The 22,007-nt window shown below is 38.0% G+C and overlaps 1 protein-coding gene across 1 annotated transcript in view; it reads left to right on the plus strand.

Annotated features, from left to right (window-relative positions):
* LOC105354609 overlaps positions 1–20,915 on the plus strand; it is a 36,471-nt gene extending 15,556 nt beyond the window's left edge. The window contains exons 3-16 of the mRNA XM_023957941.1: positions 10,265–10,315; positions 12,245–12,547; positions 13,582–13,932; positions 14,008–14,322; positions 14,443–14,830; positions 16,923–16,976; positions 17,071–17,450; positions 17,526–17,816; positions 18,851–19,165; positions 19,258–19,542; positions 19,623–19,940; positions 20,028–20,315; positions 20,451–20,599; positions 20,710–20,915. Of these exons, the coding sequence (XP_023813709.1) occupies positions 10,265–10,315; positions 12,245–12,547; positions 13,582–13,932; positions 14,008–14,322; positions 14,443–14,830; positions 16,923–16,976; positions 17,071–17,450; positions 17,526–17,816; positions 18,851–19,165; positions 19,258–19,542; positions 19,623–19,940; positions 20,028–20,315; positions 20,451–20,599; positions 20,710–20,718 (3,497 nt within the window). The 3' untranslated portion in view covers positions 20,719–20,915. The remainder of the gene's footprint in view (positions 1–10,264; positions 10,316–12,244; positions 12,548–13,581; positions 13,933–14,007; positions 14,323–14,442; positions 14,831–16,922; positions 16,977–17,070; positions 17,451–17,525; positions 17,817–18,850; positions 19,166–19,257; positions 19,543–19,622; positions 19,941–20,027; positions 20,316–20,450; positions 20,600–20,709) is intronic.
* Positions 20,916–22,007: the final 1,092 nt, after the last annotated feature.

Here is a 22,007-nt window from a genome sequence, read left to right on the forward strand (position 1 = left end):
AGAAGATATGGAACACAAAGAGGTGACTCTAGAGGAATTGAACAATTTAGAATTTGGACTTTGTTTCTTTATGATCTGAACAAAAACTAGCAATAATAGGATAATAAACTCACTCTAAAATGATGCTTTAGATGGAAAAATTGTGTCTTTAAATTCGATGACGTTTTTAACTCTATGTCAGTAGAGGAGACCTGATGCTGTAGTATCGCGAGACTCGACGAGATCAGTGTGGCAACTCAACTTGGCGGTGCAGAAGTAGCTGAACCAAACCAAACATTTCAAATTAGCTGTAAAACTAAGATCTTTAAAAGTTCAATAAGCCTTTTGACAGCCTGGAGGACCTGGAGAATTATATAGACGGCTGCTACAATACCTTCGTTATGGGGAAGACCAACACCACCACTCCTTCCTCCAAACGCGGCCGTCCAGAAGATTCTCCCGGAGCTGCCTCCTCTCCAGGTAGCGGAATCAGTGACACTTTAGATTCCATAGAAAAAAAAACTCCAGCCGTGATTGCCGCCTTAATCTGCTGGAGATCCTCCATAGAGAGTTCCAAGGCCTGCGGGAGTCTCTGGAGTTCAGCCAGCAGCAGGTGCAGGAGCTCGCAGCGGAAAACCAGGCCCTCAGAGAAACTGTCAAGACCTTGAGCAGCGACACCGCTCGACTTTCTGAGGAAAACCGCTCGATCAAGGAAACCCTCCTGGATCTTCAGGCGAGGAGCATAAGGGACAACTTGGTGATCTCGGGATTCCAGAGGAGGCAGGAGAAGACCCGGAAGCCACGGTGAAGTCCTTCATGGAGGCCCACCTGAAGGTCCCCAAGGAAGAGGTACAGTAGATCATGTTCCAGAGGGTGCACCGGCTCGGAGGAAGAAGGTCCGACAACCTGCGTCCAAGACCAATTGTTGCTTAATTTGACCACTTCAAGCAAAAGGAGCTGGTGAAGAGCCGCGGCCGGGAGCTGAACGGAACGCACTTTAGCCTAAACGACAAATTTCCAGTTTCCAGCGCCGAAAGATCCTTTTTCCTCTGAGGAAAAAACACATGGCTGACGGGTCCAGAGCTGAGGTTGCTGTGGACAAACTGTTCGTGGACGGCCAGCTCTTCGGAGACCCGGAGATCACCCCCTGGTTGTGCTGAAGACCTGACATCCGTGCTGCGCTAAAAACAGCGACTAAACGTGTGAAATAAATGAATCCAGCTCATCAACCACCCACACCTCCATCTCTTTGAAGCAGTTTAATTTTTCTCCCCTCTCATGTTTGTTTCTTTCTGTTTTTCTATACCTCTTTCTTATTTTTAGTTTACCCCTCTCTCCACACACACAAACGCACAGCGTTCCTTCATCGATCAGCGGAGCAGGTACGCGCACACAGACTGGCACACGCTCTATTTAGCCTTACACTCTCTCGGTCAGAGTAGCTATGAATAGTCTTAATATTGTTAGCTGGAATGTGCGTGGACTTGGCTCTGGGCCAAAAAGGCTGAAAGTGTTAACCCACCTGAATGATCTTAAAGCAGATATAGCTCTACTGCAGGAGATTATCAAAATCATCTGATCATCTCCTGTGCTGCTCATAATTTCCAGTCATGTATTCTTCTAGTTACAACTCCAAACAATGACGATTTGCTGTTTTGATTAATAAAAATTTTACATTTACTCATAAGGATACAGTTACTAACTCAGAAGGCAGATTTGTAATTATTAATATATCCATTTAGAATAAGGACTTTTTCATAGCCAGTGTCTATGGCCCAAATGTTGACGATTCTTCCTTCTTTCAAAGATTCTTCACCTCACTCTCGGTTCACTCTGACTGCACAATCATTATAGGAGGAGACTTCAATCTGATTCTGGATCCTGAACTTGACAGACTCCGCACAGCAGTAAACGCAGATGGCGGTCTGCAAGTATGCACAAAAAATGCACAAAACATGCAAAGAGAAAGAAAATGTATTAGAACTAGAAAATAAAATCAAACCCCTGGAGACTGCTTCTGCTGCTTCTGCACAGGAACACATACTAGGTGATCTGAAAATTTTAAAGCTGCAGTTAAATGACATTATCAATAAACAAACACAATTTCAAATACAAAGGCTACGACTTGAAAGTTTTGAAAACTCTAATAAATCTGGCAAATTTATGGCTAATCAGCTTAAAATTAATATAGAAAAATCAACAATCACTTCTATTATGGACCAAACAGGAAATGTCACTCACGACGGTCAAAATTAATAACGCATTTGAAAACTTTTATAAGAACTTGTACACATCACAGATCAATATGTCAGAGCGAAGTATTGGCTCATTTCTTAATAATGTAAACCTACCCAGGTTAAATGAGGATCAAATCCCAAATTTATACTCTCCGCTCTCTGTGTCTGAACTTCATGGAGCTCTGTTACTAATGCCTAATGGTAAAGCACCAGGGCCTGACGGCTTTCCTGGAGAGTTTTATAAAGAATTCTGGGAACAGCTGGCACCAACGTTTTATAAAAGGATCATATTTATCAATGAAAGCCAATCAATGCCACCTAGCATGAACTCAGCCAACATAATCCTTCTTCAAAAACCAGACAAAGATCCCACTAGTCCTTCAAGCTACCGCCCCATTTATTTAATCAATGCAGATGTAAAAATTATCTGCAAAGCACTAGCACAGAGAATAGAAAAAATCACTCCTCACATAATTCACTTCGACCAAACTGGATTCATCAAAGGCAGACACTCGGATGACAATTTCCGCAGACTTGTTAATATAATAGACTTTGCCACCATTAAAAACCAGGAAATGACCATATGGATGCTGAAAAAGCTTTTGACAGAGTAAACTGGAAATTCCTGATTGCTGCCCTTCATTAGTTTGGGTTTGTAGAATCAATCGTCAATTGGATTAAAATATTATATCACAACCCCAATGCAACAGTTAGAACTAATAAACAGACTTCCAACAGGTTTTTTCTCAGAAGAGGAACAAGACAGGGTTGCCCACTCTCCCCTTTTCTGTGTGCTATATTCATTGAGCCTCTAGCTGCAGCAATAAGACTGACTGAGAGCATTAAAGGAATTAAAACCAAACACAGCCACCATGCAGATGACATATTACTGTTTTTAAGTTATTTACATTCTGTAAATGAAACGGCAACAATCATTAATAAATTCTCCTCCATATCAGACTACTCCATTAATTGGAATAAATCTGTTTTATTACCACTGAACAGTAATGCGGAGCAAAGACTCACGATACCAGTCAAATCAGGAAATATCAAATATTTAGGTATCAATTTTCCCCCCAAACTATCAGAACTGGTGCAGCTAAACTACTCCCCATTACTGAAAAGCATACAGGACGATCTAACCCGTTGGACCAACCTGCCTCTGTCCCTTATGGGCAAGGTAGCCACAGTTAAAATGAAAATCTTACCAGTTGTTCTCTGCCTGGTGCTATGTGGCGTTGGGGGTTTCTGGCTGCCACGGCTGCTGCGGCGGGGGTCTTGGTGTGGGGATGGCTGGGCACTCTCCCTCCTTCTTTTCACATTCCACCATTCATTTTAGAAGAACATAAACACTCAATTAAGCACAGGTGTTAGCTCACCTTTGCACTAATAGTTTGCGTGATTGAATGAATGAAATATTTCACACTAGTTGGTTTGAAGGCATAAGTATGCATGTGTGAACACTATCTGTATTGTATACATGTTGACATGTAAACTTTTTTGCAGCTAGCAGGTGTGTTTATAACATTTGAGTGTGTGTGTGGACAGGTCCTTTGAGATTTGTACTACATCTGAACCTTACCGTAATGATAAATATCCAGTAGCTTGTTGCTTTATGCTGCTTCATGGTTTTCCCCCCCCCCCCCCCCTCCCCTCCTATGATCACCCTCCTATCCCCCCCTCTCTAACATTCCTCTCTCTTCTTCCCTCCTTTCCTTTTCCGTCTGGTCCAACACAAAAGATTTTCAAATATGATTAAAATGAATAAAGTTTGGCCTCGATTACAAAAGGGGTTTATTCAGACATACCTTTGGTTTGTCTGAAGATTAATAACCCCTGTTGTTAAAGTAGAATATGTCCAACACAAGAAGCCTCCAGCTCTCATCTGTCTGCCCAGCTGTTGGACAGGACAAGTTTAATAAATAAATAAAATAAAATGATGCTCTATTTAACTTCTCATAATGTTTAGAATAAAACAATTTCCTCCACTGCTGCAAAACAAGGTCGGTAAGTCACTGTAGCCATTGTCATGACAATGCGGCACACCAAGTATCAACCAGTCCTCTTTTTGTGACAAACTAATTAAATCCAAAAGAAATTGACAAGTTCAAAGTATTAATTGTTAGAGGTATTAGGAGTTAAGAGTTGTTAGAGTTAAAAAATCATAACCCTGACATTTTGGTGCCATGACCTGGATTTCAGTGGTGGTCTGAGGATGACGCGCTAAAGCTGTGTGCACGCCCAGACAACATAGGCCGTCCGGAAGAAAGTCCCGGGAGGTGAATTCTTCGCCGGGCCAGCGTCATAGGTCTAACATAGCGGTGGTTTGACGAGATTCGACCGGAAATGACGAACCAGAGGACTGAGTGAGTTTTACGTGCGATCACAGTGTTTAAAGTAAAAACAACAGAAAAAGTTTATGGGTATACGGGTATCCAGTCCCAAGTGCAAAGAGTAAAAATCGCAGAAAAGGTTTCTGACTAAAAGGGTATTCAGTTCCAGCATGCAAAAGAAAAGTAGCAGAAAAGGTTTCTGGCTACGGGTATCCAGTCCCAGCATTCAAAAGTAAAAAAACGCTAATAAAGGAGAGGTATTTTAGAGAACCTCTCTGGATTAGTACTCCTGTAAAAAGGCAGTACAGGTGTTGGAATAATGTATATATGTTATCTCATATTTGCTTTTTTATGCATCACCTAGCTATATCTTTCTCTTTTGGCTTTTCCCATCAGGGGTTGCCACAGTGAACGAGTCGCATGGTAAACTAGGCAATGTTTTATACCAGATGCCCTTCCTGACACAACCCTCTCAAAGCAACCGGGCTTGGGACCGGCACAGAAGTAGAGAAGGGTACAGGGAGCAGCCCGGATTCGAACCGATGTTTCACGGACAGAAGGCGCCGCAAATCAGGACGAGCTAAACCGGCTCCCCATCATCATATATAGGTGATATAATCATGTTTGCAGAAGTGTCTGTGTCCAACTCTGTTTCACAGGAAGGTGGAAGTGACACCCTTGGGAAACAGCATCTTCCTGAGAACTTGTGTGTTAGCTGTGTCTAGAATGAATCGAAGGAAGCTCTGTGTTAGTTTATCTGTAAGAAAAGACTTTGCAGGTCCGAAGATGATGTGGGAAGACTGTAAAAGATAGACATGTCGTAATTAATGTTTTCTTATCGTGCTGCAGCTATGCTTTCTTGTTTTCACTCTGGAATGCTCTCCCCTTCTCAGTGAGATCTGCCAGAACCATCAGTGATTTTAAGTCACTTTTAAAAACTCATCTTTTTAGCCACCCTTTTAACTCCAGTGAGCGGATTTAGTGGGTCAGCTTGTTAATTTTATTCTTTTACTGTTCTATTGTTTTTATTGATTCTTTATCCTTCTTTATCCACGTAGATCCTTTTGTGAAATTAGTTTGGGCCAATCCATAATTGCAGAGACTTTAGTTGGGTCCATATTCATTTTCCCCTTTTCAATAATGAAACCCAGGAAGGATACTCTGGAAACATGTAATTCACATTTTTCAGCTTTGATGAAAAGTTTGTTTTCCAGTAGCCTCTGAAGGACCAGGCAGACAGGTTGACAGTGGGTCTCAAGGGAAGGGGAATATATGAGTATGTCATCAAGGTAGACGAAAACAAAACGGTTCAGGAAATCACGTAGGACATCATTAACCAGAGCCTGGAACACCGCTAGAGCGTTGGTTAAACCAAAGGGCATAACTAGATATTCAAAATGACCAGGGGTGTTGAAAACTGTCTTCCATTCATCCCCTTCCCAAACTCGCTCTAGGTGATAAGCGTTACGGAGGTCTAACTTGCTCAACACCGAAGCACCCTGGAGATTTAAAAAAACAGAGTTCAAAAAGGGTAAGGGGTATTTATTTTTGACAGTGATTTTATTTAGCTGACTGTAGTCAATACAGGGACAAAGTTTCTTGTCCTTTTTCTCAACGAAGAAAAATCCTGCTGCCATGGGGGAGGAAGACGGTCGGATGACGCCAGCAGCCAGCAATTCCTTGATGTAAAGTTCCATGGCCAGGAGGTCAGGTTTAGACAGGCGGTAGAGACGAGAAGTGGGCAAAGTGAGCACCTGTATCAGCTCAATGGGACAGTCATAAGGTCTGTGAGAAGGAAAAGTAGATGCCTTCTTTTTACTGAAAACAGCCGCAAGGTCATGGTAGATGGGAGGAACGGCGGACAGATCTTGGGAATCTGTAGGTGGTGTTGCAATGGGCAGATTGGGATAAGCAGAGCGAAGGCAGGTGAAATGACAATAGGGGCTCCAGCTCATAATGCTATTAGACTGCCAATCGATGTGAGGATTGTGTTGACAAAGCCATGGGCGACCCAAGATTATTTGTCTGGAAGGGGCCTGGAAAACATAAAACTGCAGGGTTTCCACATGGTTGCCAGGAACACTAAGGAAAACAGTAATAACTGTAAAGACACAGCCACACACATATGTATATATGTATATATATATATATATATATATATATACAGTGATGTCAATAAGTATTTGATAACCCTGTGATTTAGCAAGTTCTCCCACTTAGAAAACATGTAGGGGTCTAAAATTTTCATCATAGGTGCATTTCCACAGTGAGAGACAGAATCTGAAGAAACATTCAGAAATCACGTTGTACGATTTTTTTTAAACAATTTATTTGTATATTGCTGTGACAAATAAGTATTTGATCACTTGAGTTAAACAACTTTAATATTTGGTACAGAAGCCTTTGTTAACAATTACAGAGGTCAAACGGTTCCTGTAGTTGTTCACTAGGTTTCTACACACTGCAGCAGGGATTTTGGCCCACTCCTCCATACAGATCTTCTCTAGATCTGTCAGGGTTCGCGGCTGTCGCTGATCAACACGGAGTTTCAGCTCCCAACAAAGATTCTCCATTGGATTTAGTTCTGGAGACTCTCCAGAACCTTGATGTGCTTCTTATGGAGCCACTCCTTGGTTTTCTTGGCTGTGTGCTTCGGGTCATTGTTATGCTCAAAGTCCCAGCCACGACCCATCTTCAACGCTCTGACTGAGGTAAGGAGGTTTTTGCCCAATATCTCGCAATACAGAGCACCGTTCATCCTCTCCTTCATACAGTGTAGTCGTCCTGTCCCCTGTGCAGAAAAACACCCCCAGAGCATGATTCTTCCACCCCTGTGCTTCACTGTAGGGATGGTGTTCTTGGGATGATGCTCCTCCTTCTACCTCCTCCAGACACGCCGAATGGATTTAAGACCAAAAAGTTCTATTTTGGTCTCATCTGACCACAAGACTCTCACATGACTCCTCTGGATCATCAAGATGGTTATTGGCAAACTTCAGATGGGCCTTGACATGGCCTGACTTCAGCAGGGGAACCTTCCGTGCGTTTTACGGGGACGTTTTAATGTATTACTTATAGTAGCCTTGGAAACGGCGGTCCCAGCTCTCTTCAGGTCATTGACCAGCTCCTCCTGAGTAGTCCTGGGCATATTCTTCACCTTCCTTAGCATCATTTATACCCCACGAGGTGAGATCTTGCGGGGGGCCCCAGTCCGAGGGACATTGACAGTTATCATTAGCCTCTTCCATTTTCGGACAATTGCTCCAACAGTTGTTCTTTTTCTCACCAAGCTGCTTGCCCTGTAGCCACTTCCAGCTTTGTGAAGGTCTACAATTTTGTCCTTTGGTCTTATGACAGCTCTTTGGTTTTGCCCATGTTGGTAGTTAGACTTCTGACTGATTGTGGGGTGCTCAGGTGCCTTTATGCAAGCTAACGACCTCAAACAGGTGCCACTAATTTAGAATGATGAGCAGAGTGGAGTTGGACTAATTCAAAGCAGAACAGCAGGTCTTTGCTGGTCAGAAATCTCTGATAATCAAGTGATCAAATACATATTTTTCACAGCAATATACAAATAAATAGTTAAAAAAAAAAATTGTACAACATGATTTCTGAATGTTTCTTCAGATTCTGTCTCTCACCTATGATGAAAATTTTAGACCCCTCCATGTTTTCTAAGTGGGAGAACTTGCTAAATCACAGGGTGATCAAATACTTGACCTCATTTTAAAAATGCTTGGGCCCATCGCAGAGCTTTCTTTCTGAGAGAATTTATGATCAAGGTGATTTTACTGAGATCGGAGTGATAATACCTGGGTGCTTGCTGGAAGATCAATTGACATTGTAATAGGAAACCTCCACAGGCTTGAATATTTCAGAGGAAAGGTTCCAGCTGGAGTCAGAAGTTTTCCGGTGACGAGGCGGACGTGGTAACAGGATTGTTGCCGGAAGGTTGAAGTGTACCTGAAACAGTGGGAACATATGACCAGTTATTTCTTTGAAAGTTTGTGAGATACTGTTAAGTCATGAAATAAAATCCTCTTGAATAGAAGCAATCCAAGAAATGGCATTGAAGAGTAGTTCCAAGAATGTTCCCTGCTGCAAGACTGTGTGGTTGAGTCCTTCCGAGTCAGCTGGGTCTGGAATTTGGCCAGTTCATTCTGTCATGACTTGCTAGGCGAGACAAACCCAGATGCTGGAACCTGGAAGGAAAACACAGGTGAGTTGTGAGGTGAGTAATAGTGTTTATTATTATCCGGTGTGGCTTGGAGTTGTGGCGGGAAAAGAAGCTGGATTGGCTCATGGCGTGACTGGAGGTTCAGCAAAGCCTCAAGGCGAGACAGGATGAAGCTGTGAAGTCCTTCTGCTCAGGAAGCTGGGAAACTCAGGTGACCACTCGTGGGTAATAAGTCCTGAAGACAAGGCATAAAACTATGTTAGGCGAGAGCAAAAACACATGTACAAGAATAACTTGGTGACCATCAGGGGCTACCCGCTGGTGATGAAAACTGGTTCAGGATCTCCTTTTAAAGGTCTGGAGGCTTGATTAGTTGAGTGGTCACAGCTGGGTTAAATCAGGAGCAGAGAAGAGAGGGGAGGGGGAGAAGAGCTGACAGAGGCACCATGACAAGATCTCTATGTTTGGGACAATTGACTGCATTTGATTTGTTACCAAACTTTGGATTATTTTTGCACAAATAAAAAAAATCATGATCAATGGAGAAAGTAAGAATGTTCTTAGGAAAGAATCAAAAGTAGTGATCAATTGCCTTGGGGGGACAGATCGGCTAACACCCACTGTTCTTCATAGTTTGGACATTTTTCTCCTCATCAGTTCTGTACAGCAGTTACAACATGATATTAAATAAATCAGGTCTATCTGGTGTGAGCCCATACTGAAGGAGGTAGAGTTGACAGTGAGACCCACAAAGAGGAAGTTACCATGGAGATCTAATTTTATGTAACTGACTCAGGAAAGACAGTTCTCAAGGGATTAGGGTATTAAATAGAAAAATGTGGAAATTTTTCGCAGTAAACTTGTTTACTCTCACTGATGTCAAGAAACTTAATATTTTATCATCAGAATGTAGAAAATTACTGCTACAGCTATATTGACTATTGAGGGACACAAGTCACAGTAAGTTCTGGCAAGTCAACATATAGAATATTTAGTTTTTCAAAATGTCTTTATTAATAAATAATTACTGTATTTGTTTATTTCAAATTTGTTTTATTCAATTTACTACAGCTACAAAATTAAGATCTCCAGTGAAATATTGGTGATGGTTTGATGTTATCTGACAAATTATTATCATTAAGTGTTAGATACAGGTGTGAGAGACATTTTTGTACAGAAGTGCTGTTGAAATTTATCACTGTGACTACTACGGCTACAGCTTTGACTACTGGGGAAAAGGAACAACGGTGACTGTAACATCAGGTAAAAATCTAAGATTTTGAATCCTTATTTTGAATTTGTGAATTTTTTAACTTTGTATTTTAGAACAATTAGAACTCAGAGGGGCTCAAGAATAAAAAAAAAAACTGTAGAGCTCTAGTATTACTGACCACATCTGATAGAAACTGTCAAAACAGGTATACATTTTTTTTTTAATCTGTAAAAGTTACTTTTTAAAATAGACTTCTGGACATTATTGGTATCATTGATGCATTTGAAGTTTTTGTATGTCAGAGATGTTGGAATGTTACACTGTGACAATGCTTTTGACTACTGGGGGAAAGGCACAACGGTCACAGTTACTTCAGGTAAAAGAAACTTTATTACGAAATTGAAAAATTGTTCTTGAATTTTTTTCAAAACAGTTAATTTTTAAACTACTAACTGGTTGATTACAGACCTGAACAAAAATGTGACTTGGGTCTGTAGAAGCTGAACAGGTTTTAGCATGGAGTAGTTGATAGTTTGTGTTACTGTGACTACGCTTTTGACTACTGGGGTAAAGGCACCACGGTCACCGTCACTTCAGGTAAGACAAATAATCATTTATGATTTAACATCAGTAGTTTTAAAATCTTTAGTTTTAAATGTTTGTCTCCACAAACCCAAAACGACTGGCTGTCAATAGATCAAAAAAATATTTTTATCATTTAAACATTTGTGAACATTAACAGTTTTCTTCTGTTTCAAAGATGAATATTCAGCAGGGTTTTTTTTTTTTTTTTGGCTTTGAATTCTCTACAAATCCAAGTTTCCAAAGAGAAAATAAGGGTAAAATAGTAAAGAGGTTTTTGTTGGGGAAGTCACAGACTTGTTTTACTGTGATAACTGGGCTTTTGACTATTGGGGAAAAGGCACAACGGTGACAGTTTCTTCAGGTAAGATTTTTCTGTTTTCTTTAGAATGTGGATCAGAAATGGTTTCAAACTCCAAAAAATATTTTTTTATGATTTGTTGTCAAACTTGTATAATTTTTAATACATTGGCCTGTACATTTAGATTAAAAAGAAGTGTTTTCCAGTGTAAAGCTTCACCTAAAAACCGTATCAGAGATAATAAAAATAAATCTGTAACCATAGTCAGAATAAGTTTTTACCCTTAGAGCCCAGTAGATTCAGCACTGTGTAGCTGGGGTGCTTTTGACTATTGGGGAAAAGGCACAGTGGTAACAGTGACACCAGGTAAGACCTTTTCTTTTAAAAATATAAAACATTATGTACTTTAAAAATGTAAAGTCAAATTGTGTTAAATTGCCAGTATTATTATTTTTTTCAGAAAAAACTATTTCATTACTGTGATTTGAAATACAGTATAATTTACATTGGTGTAAAAGTTTTAATTAAGATCCATAAAAATAATTCACTGTTGATTTGAATTGTTTAGATTTAGACTTTTAGAATTATGACAGTTCAGTCATTCAGTCATCATTGGTGGTGACCTTTTTAGACTGAGAGTCAAGCAGATTGAGCACTGTGTTACTACGACGCTTTTGACTATTGGGGAAAAGGTACAATGGTGACTGTTTCTTCAGGTAAGATCTGTTTAAAATGTGCTGCCAGCCCTTTTTACATTTTAAAAGGCTGATTTTGTCTTTATTTTTTATATTTTGTTTCAAAGAGTTTTAGAGTTAACACATTATTCATTATTATAAATGAATTCCTGTTTAAAATGATACACACTAACGTTTTTAATGCATTTTGAAGGTAGATATAGATTTTTCTCAAAATAATGTTTTAATGATTGGTGATTGCTGCAGTCACCATTAGTAGAGTTGCCTTTTCACTCTGAGAGTCAAGCAGATTGAGCACTGTGTTACTATGAAGCTTTTGACTATTGGGGAAAAGGTACAATGGTGACTGTTTCTTCAGGTAAGATCAGTGTTTAATTTATTACAAAAGTCTAATTAATTAACAGAAAAATTCAATTATACAAGATTTTGATTAAAATTATTTTAAAGTTTAATAAACAACGGTAACAAAATATTCTTCAATCTGTATTCAGAGTAAATTGCCAGTGTTAATACAAAATGTCATGAATTGTTGGAGAATTTTTAGGAGGGTGAAATTAAATTAAGGAAAAATTTGTGTTTTTTTTTTGTTTGTTTTTAAAGAAGATGTTTCGATGGTCTGTGTATTGTGAATAAATGAAATCAATAAAAAAAACTTTTTCTTCTGTCATGATAGATTATGAGTTATACATTTTGTTGTTTTAATTCTTTATTCCTTTGTCTTCTTCAGACACTCCTACTCAGGCTCCAAACGTGTTTCCTCTGATGCCATGCGGCCCTCAAAGTAGAGACACGGTCACTCTTGGCTGTCTTGCCGTTGATTTCACCCCCTCTTCATTGACTTTCTCATGGACTCAGGGCTCCAACAATTTGGAAAACATCACCCAGTACCCTTCAATACTGAAAAATGACAAATATTTAGGAATCAGTCAGGTTGAAGTCAGCCGACAGGACTGGGACGCCAAAAAGACTTTCCAGTGTGCTGCCAATCATCTAGGAGAGAGAACAACGTCTCTTCCTTTTACTAAGCAAGGTAAGTTTGGTTTATAAGTCGCTTTAAGTTTTTTTTTATTAAAGTAAAATTTGATAAATAAATCTTTTCGTTTATATAAAATGTTATGACTAAATTATTGAAAGTAAATTTACAAGTTTTAAAGACATATTTGAAGGATTAAGATTTCAAATGGAAAGAAACAACTGAAGCTTTTGGCAACACTTTAATTGGGATTCTTTGTTTTTTGTATGATTTAGACATTAAGAAATAAAAGCTAAGGAAAAAGATGTATTTATATTGTAATATTCTTTTATCAACACGTTTATCCAAGTAAATTCGAATTTTAAACATAATTAAATATTAATGAACATAGTCTTTCTTTTAATTAAAGTCATTATGACGTCTATAATGTTGTATTTTAATAAACTTTAATTACTGTATCATTAATATATTTCATTATACACTAAATTTTCAGCACTTATTTGATCATAGTCTTGACATTTTCTGTAAATGTAAAAATTATCAAATAGATTTAATGAAGGAAAGAAAAACGTTTAATTTTTTTTACAAAAAATATCAGTAATCTAAAAGAAAAATTTAAATTTCCTTTTCCACAATTTTACTAAATAAAACAGTGGAATTAAAAAAAGACATTCAGTGTCTGTATTTCCCTTCACAGATAGGCAGTTTGTTTCTGTGTTTTTATGTCTTTGAATAATCTTCCTCATAACTGTGACCTTTGTTTCTGTTTCACTGTTTGCTTTTAATTAACATTATTAACAATGACTTTAAATATATGTTTGCTTGCCAGTCATTGTCAGTGTATATGCAGAAGTCAGTATCAATGCACCCCCATGATTTACACAATAATATTAATATATTATTGTGTAAATCATAATTATATAATATAATTTATCTAAGGATCATCATAATTATCAGTTTGCTGAAAGTCTGTATTATTGTTTTTCTATTCAAAAATAATAAGTCAATTTCTGAGCTTCTGCATATATATTTGCACAAAAAAAGTTCTTTGCTTCTGCAAAAATCTTCTTGTGTATGTGTTTGTTTTTCAGATGTGCTGTTTAGGTCGCCCAATCTCACAACAAGTTTTTCCCTCGATGAGGAAAAGCAACAGGCTTCTTTCTACTGCTTTGCCAAAGATTTTTCTCCTAGGACCCATGAGATCATTTGGCAGAAAGTTGGCAGCGAAAAAGCCAGCATCCTTGATGAGACCAGTGTTTTCTCAGAGGGAAGAAATGACACAAATGGAGCTAAGCTGTATTCTGCAGCAAGTTTGCTCACAGTAAACCCCACTGAGCTGACTTCTGGAGCAACATTTACATGTGTGTTCAAGGGGAAAGGTGTGAACAATACTGACGTGTTGGAAAAGGCTAATGCCACCTACAAGGAAGAATCTTCTGGAGGTAAGTGGAACATCCAGCTGCAATGATTGAACATCTAGGTTCTGATCGATAACTTTTCATTTGTCCTTCATTCAGGAAGTGCAGGATGTACTCAGGCAGCTGTAGACTTAAAAATCATTGGCCCTACATACAGGGACATTCTTGTAAAGCAAAGTGGAAAAATAACATGCCAAATTCATGTAAATAACGGTGAGCTTGAAAAGATGTTGTGGGAGAATGAAAATGAAGTAGAAATGGCTGGAACTGTAAAGAATGAAGGGTTAAAAAAGAAGGAGGAGCTTGTGCTTGACATCACATATGATGAATGGCATCAGGGAGTCGAACGCTACTGTGTTGTCCAACATAAAGACATTATTTTCCCATTCAAGATCCAATACAAGAGACAAAAAAGTACGATCACTTCTTCTACATTTTGACATTCACAGATTTTTTGAATCCTTTACAGTCAGAACAAATGATGACAGTTGTGTCAGTCAGTTGTTTATTTCCTCTGTTTTCTGGTACTTGCAGGCGAACATGTTCAGCGTCCTTCAGTGTTTATGTTGCCTCCTGTAGAACATGCTAAAAACAAAGAGGTGACCCTGACTTGCTCTGTGAAAGACTTCTTCCCTGAGGAGGTTTTCATAGCTTGGCTTGTTGATGATGATGTAGTAGACTCAAAGTACAAGACCAGTACCACCAGTCCAGTAGAGAAACAAGGATCTTACTTGGTTTACAGCCAGTTAACCCTCACAGATGATCAGTGGAAACAGTCTGGTGTGGTGTACAGCTGTGCTGTTTACCACGAGTCCATTACCAACTCCACCAGATCCATTGTCAGATCCATTGGTTTCAGCACAGATGATAAAAACAACCTGGTCAACCTCAACCTGAACATCTCTGAAAAGTGCAAGGCGTAGTAGATGTTGTTTGTTGTTGTCTACTTTTTCTTTCTTGTTTGTACTTTGTGATGAGCCATTGTGTTGTGTTTGATTGCAGATTAAAAACTAAAAAAAAAACATCGTTCATGCCTGTTGTTTGCTCTTTCTGTTGTTAAATGATGTGAGACACTGTTACACTAGTGTACATTTTGAACACACTGATCTTTCAGCATCACACTTTACTCTCCAGAACACCACAATCTTCCTGAATACAACAATATTGTGTTTGTCTTATTTTCCAGCAGAGTGTTAACAAAGCTTGTGTGTGTCTGTGTGCCTGTGTGTCTTCTACTGGGTCTTGCACCCCCAACAAGACAAATCCTCTAACTCTGGTCTCTCAGTTACTGAACAGACTCACTCTGTGAGTTTACTGACTAACAAGCCAAGTCATGCAAACCAAACCAAGAATGACGTTTCTCAAGAACAAGTCAGGATCATTAGCTGACTGAATGAAGGAGAAAACACTGATCAGGATCATGTAAACACATGCAGGACAGTTGAAGATGATGGGACATTCACAGTAGAGACACTAACTGATGCCATTCCAGATTAAAGCCACTTTGCTCTTTGGGACAGGACAGGTTCTAGTGTTGACTTAGAAAAGGAGCATTCTAGAAATACTGGGAACAGTCTGTGAAGTGTGGATGATCCCAACAGTTCATTGATTTGTTACTTTGCAGTCCCACCAGAGTTTCTGAATGAAACTGTTTGCTCCTGCAAAGAGGAGATGGAAGCAGAGGAAGATCACATGGCAAACACAGCTCTGACCTTCATCTTCCTCTTCATCATGACTTTGCTGTTCACTGTTGGAACCACATTGTCAAAGGTAAATGCTTCATTTGTTTATAACAGGCTCAGAGTTTTTTAACTCAAAGAGGAAAAAAACATATTTAAAGAGATCTTAAAGAGGTTAAAATGTTGCAAAGTCACTTAATTTTTTTATTTAAACTATATTTACAACATTTATTACTTGTATGCTCAGCATGATGAGTTGGTTTTCTCTAAAGCATCAGGAAATAAAAATTATGTTTCAGCTTCAGAAGTTTTTTTTTAAATATGTCAACATCATTCCCGAGGCTGAAAAACTCAAGAAAAGCCAAATAAATCATGTTAGATATTTGTCTAAAAATAATGTTACTGTTTTAGTTTCTCTTTTTCTGTGACTATTTTTTAAAGCAATGGATATGACATACATGATAAATACATGACACAAATATTTATTTCTCATTTTCTTTTTAAAATTGTTTTTTAAGTAATAAAAAAGTAGCCTGTAATGCTATCCTTTCAAATTTTTGTTTATTTTTTTAACCAGCATTTTATAATTTGAGAGAAAGATTAAATTCACAGCTAAACGTTGTTGAACTGAACTTTTATTATAATCATTAAAAAGTTTTTTTCTCTCTTTTTACAGATCAAATGAAAAAAGGAAGAATCATAAAGATCATTCTATACATTTTTGTTCCACCATTTTTCCTTTTCTCTATTTTTTCTCTTAAACTGCTTTAATCCTGTAAGTAATCTCTTTTTTTAAATTTTGAACTTTAAGTCTTTGTATCTTTTCCTGATTTAAATAAAATAGTGAAAATAAGAATTTATTTGCTCCTCCATCTTTTTCTGGTGTTTCATTTCAAGTTCTTCATGTTTATGCATTTGTAGATAGATTTATACACAAATTTTGTCAGTGTTTGGTTGATTTCATGTAACATTTTGTGTTTTATCTTTTCTGAAGTTTTCATCAAACCACCAACAGCTGGAGTCAGCGGTCCATTACTCAGTGTGCAAATTTTACAGTCGATAACTTTTTCAGTCTATAATTATTTGACGGTTGAAGTCAAACCTTTGGCAAAGCTCATGTAAATGAAGATGAGATATTTCCATCTTCTCTGTTTCTGTTCCTGGCATAACCACACCTCACACCTGCAGTCTGCCATGCTCTGCTGCTCTTTCTGTCCTTTCACTTCTGTCTTTCTGGACTTTTTTGGGAGCTGGGTGTTGAACAAAGCTTCCTCTAACTGAATAACCAGATCACTCTGTCCTGTCGAGCTCAACGTCTGTGAAACTGACTTTCAGTTGTGTTTTTGCAAACCTCTTTAACACCAAACTGTGTAAAAGTACAACTATGCCGTAAACATAAACACTAAAAAACTACACTTAGAACTGAGACTACAAACTAAAACATGAAGGTTAGTATGAATGAGTTTAAATCAGCTTTTAAATAATCAGTGCTGAAATTCAGAAGGACAAATGCAAAAACATGTCATCTCTTTTCTATCACAGAGCTGCGCGTTGTTTCTCCAAACATTAGCCTGTTTCCTGTCTGGGACGGTGAATTTGGAGTCTCACAGGTCAGACTCATCTGCACCCTGAACGGTTACTTTCCCAAAAACCTGAGTGTGGAGTGGCAGCAGAACAAGCAGCAGCTGACACAGATCCAGCCCACAGAAAGACATCTGCAGAGTGTGGAGGGGGGAGAGAAGACCTACAGTCTGACCTCTGAGATTGAGCCAAACATGGAAGAGTGGACAAGAGGCTCCAATTTTACCTGCAAGTTCATTCACAAGGAGAACAAAGATGAAAAGACAACAAGTATTTGTCACAGTAAGTGTGAGGAAACACTTGAATCACTATTTTGATCAGTGTTATCAGAAGGTCATTGATATTTGATTCCTGCAGTCTTTGGATTCAATCCTCCTTCCATTCATGTGGAGATTCCCAGCTTCAAGACAGTGATGATGACCAACTCTGATGTGAAAGCTAGATGCTTCATCCACAATGTTGATGCTAAGCTTGTCTGGCTGATGGACGAGGAACAACCATCCACTGACAGAGTGAATGAATTCTCAAACAAAACCACTTTAATCAGTGAACTGACAGTTCCATCCAGCAGCTGGAAAAACCTGAAACTTCTGAAATGTAAAGTTCAGCATCACTGCTTTTCTGCTGAGAAGACTGTAGAGATTTCAGGTGAGAAGATCAACCATCATCTGTGTTGTGTAACTAACTTCCTATTTGAAGTACATTACTCATTGTTTTTTTTCAGTTAAATCTTTCCTTTCAATTTTAACATGTCAGAAATGTAAAGTGTCATTTCACTACTTTCTTACTTTAAAGTCACTTTGATCATAAATCCTATCCAGAATACAACAATATTAAATGACATATTTAGCACTGAACATTTTCCATTTTGTTGAAGGGCGGCATGTTGGAATAAAAACTTCTATGAATAAAGTTTATTTTTGGTAAAGTGGAGCTAAGATCCTAGAGCAAGAAAATATGACAGGTTTAACCACAAACAATCCCAGAATGTCAAAAGTATGGTAGATGTAAAGTGAATAATTGGTTATTTTAGTGATTATTCTGGGTGTCTTTATGGTAGATTGGCAGGATTTTTAAAATACAATCCACATCCTTTATATTAGACTGTTTATAACTTAACTCTTAATCCAGAAAGTCTAACAAAGTGAACTTGTGACTTTCCAAAGTGTCTATCAATAAATCTTTAATGTTCAAGTTTTGGCTTTACTGAACTATTTCTACCCATTTGAGCTCACTATTAATGACTGAAACACAATCAGACAACTAGTTAAAAAGTGATTCAATAATGTCTTCTGGTTTACTAGTAAACCTCACTTTAATGTTAGTTGTAAACCAGTGATGGAAAAAAATCCACTAGTTAGTCACAGTGGTTCTAAATTTTCACAGCTTAACTGGTTAACTGGTGCCCAAAAAGGCTAAAGAAAATGTTTTCTCATAAAAACAGGTTCAAATTTCTACACTTGTGTTGAAACAACAAAAAGACTGACAGCTACTGGTTCAGTGAAAAAACAGGAACATTTATTAATGATTACAAAGAATGAAGAAAGTGTTTGGGTCTACGAAGCCAAACAGGAGATTTGGCTCAATAATTTCATTCTAAAAAACCCAAAGTTACTTAGAACTGATGACTGTTAGCAGCTGTTTTAATCTATTAAAGCCTCATAGTTTCTATCATCCTTCAGGTTCTGCAGTTTCAGCTCCTCATGTGGACATCAGGAGATCTCTGTCAGACCTGCAGACAGAAAACAATGATGTGAAGCTGCACTGTGACCTTTCACAGCTCTCCTCACAGCACCTCTATGTCACACTTCAGTCCAAAGGAGCTGACATTTCTGACAAACAGTATGTTGATCTTCCTGAAGCTCCAGCCTCACATACAGTCAGTGTCAGCTTCTCTGTTCCTCACATCTACTGGAAGAGTGACCAGAGTTTCACCTGCAAAGTCCATCAAGGCTTTTCCAGCCAGTCTTTTGAGTCCAAAGCTATCAGTGTTTTTGGTGAGAATGGTTCTTTTCTAGAAAAAGCAGAAATCTAACAAAAGTCTTCACTGACTGAATCCTTCATGTGTTTTTCTCTACATTCTAATCAGTGGATCCATCAGTGGAAGTCCTTCAGGTCTCCAGTAAAGAGTCAGGACAACACAAACTCCTGTGTTCTGCATCAGGCTTTAATCCACAAATTAGTTGGTTTTCTGACTCAGTGTCCAAATCAGCATCAAGCACAGACATCAGCATGGATACAAATGGACGTGTGACTGTAATCAGTCGACTGGATGTTCTTCAGACAGAGTGGAAAACAGGGAAGACCTTCACCTGTGAAGTGTTTGACAGGTTTCTAAATAAACGTGACAGAAAGGACATCAGCCTCTGTTCAGGTAAAAACAGAACTGATTTGGAAATGATCAATAAATATTAAAGAATGGACTTTTACTTTTGTCTCCTTCATTCTTTTTAGACCTTAATCCTCCAACTGTGAGGATTGTGGAACCAAGTGCTGCTGAACTCTCCGTGTCTGACATTCTCACACTAACCTGCTTAGTTTCTGGTTATTTCCCATCTAACATCTCGGTGCATTGGAAGGAGAATGGTCAGAAACTCTCATCTTCTCGTTACATTAACAGTCCTTCATTCAAGGATCCAGACAGCAGCTCTTATTCAATGAGCTGCAGACTGAATGTGTCTCAAACTAATGACAAGAAGTCAACTTATACTTGTGTTGTGAGACATGAATCCTCCAACAGTCCATTTGAAAGCAGTATAAAGGATGTTTTTGGTGAGATTACAGTTCATTTTCAGAATGAACATTCCTAAAAGCTCCATTGGTTTCCTCCAAACATTTGATTCTGACCTGTTTCCTCAGCCTCAGTGACCCACAGTGAACCATCAGCCGTCCTGCTCCAGGGTTCAAATGAACTTGTGTGTCTGGTCTTTGGCTTCAGCCCTGCATCCATTAACATCACCTGGATTGCTGATGGAAGCACAGAGCTGTGGAACTACAATAATAGTCATCCCCACAGAGGCCCGGATGGAAAGTTCAGCATCCAAAGCTTCCTCCGTCTGTCTCCAGTTGACTCCTTACCCGGGGTGACCATCACCTGCAGGGTGACACATGGAAACACCACTCTGTCTGTGAATGTCTCCAAAACAGGTCACACTGATGCTCTGTCTTCACCTCTATTAAAAACTACATCCGTCACATCACTTTTGTGGTGGAATCTCTTTGTTCCACTGTAAGAATCAAAGCAACAATGAAGTAACAGATGTGCTTCTGCTTCTTTCACAGACACGTTGGAACACTGTCATTTCTTTGATGACATCCTGCATGCTGATGTGAGCCAAGACACAGTCATGCAAGCTTGGGGCATGGCCATTTTCTTCCTCCTTTTATTCTTCATCTCCATCATCTTTTCTGCTGTCACCACAGCTTTAAAGGTAAGGTATTTCTAAAGTTGTGTGACTCTAATGCATTTATTGATAAATTAAACATGTTTTACATCACAGTCTCCAGATGTTTAAAGCATTATCTGTGTTTTTCTTTTCAGATCAAATGAAGATGTGAAAAAGACAGATCTCTTTTTCTGCAGGGATCTCAGGATTTATGATGACATTTGACCTGTTTTTATTCAGTTTAAAGATTTTATATCTTATGTCTATTTCTGTTTGCTTTATTTGTTATGATGAAAGATGACTCAATATTACTTGAATCTTTTTTCTTCAATGTTCTATTCAATATCACTGTTTAAAAAAATTAATGATTTTATTAAAAAAAAAGTTTAAAGTGTTGTCTTATTTTCTCTTTGTATTATAAATTAACAAACATACCATCATAGAGGTGATAATCATGTTAGAGGACATGTAATACAGTTGTTTTTATAACATGTTCTGTCCAGCAACTTAGCAAACAGATGAGAGCTGAAGGCCTTTTATGTTGGACATGTTTTACTATTACAAAATGACGTTATGTATCTTCGGATAAACAGGGTGTATATTTGTATGAACCCCTTTTTTTTGTTTTTTGTTAATATTTTTTATTTGTTATTATTACAGTTATTTTTAATAGTCAATAAAATTCTATTTCTCTATAATACAAAAGATGTTCAACACATAAAAGTGCAAATCTCTATTTTCACAAGAGGGAGACAAACGTTAGAGAAGCTGTTGAATCTTGTTAGAATTTCCTTAACACAACATTTATGAATCTTGATAACCGGTTTCCATTTCTAAAAATATCATCACAATTTTCCAAACAGCCCACTCCATTTGCAGAATTCCTAGATTGTTTGCAAAATGACACATTTCAGTCAAAAAATACACATTTGAGAGAGAAAAAAAATTTCTTTAACCACTTTACCAACACAGCCCTGAATTATCAAACACTTTTGCAGACAGTTTCACACTGCTGTGATAATTAAAAAACAAAATAGGAAATAACATTTGCTAGATATTGGGACAGATATTGTTAAGTAAATATCAGAAAAATATGAGATTAGACAACCTGTTGGAAAAACATCTGAATGGATTGGGGCTATTTGGGTTGATACTAGTAAAATTGTTTTTGCTAAAGGTGTACAAGATCATTTCTTAATGTATGTCCTAATTTTTTATAGATTTTTTTTTATGTTTTAAACCACACAGTAGATTCAGGAAAAATGAATAAAAACAATCACATTTTATGAAATTGTAATTATATATTTCACATTTTAGTTCATTCAAAAAAGAAATACTGTTACGTTCTTTTCTGCTGATTTGAATGAAACATGTTAATAAGTAAACAAAATAAATATCACAATAACAACAATTGACTTTAAACTCCAAATCCAGTTGGAAAAAACAAAATGGT

This window comes from Oryzias latipes, chromosome 8, assembly GCF_002234675.1.
Source record: "Oryzias latipes chromosome 8, ASM223467v1".
NCBI lineage: Eukaryota > Metazoa > Chordata > Actinopteri > Beloniformes > Adrianichthyidae > Oryzias > Oryzias latipes.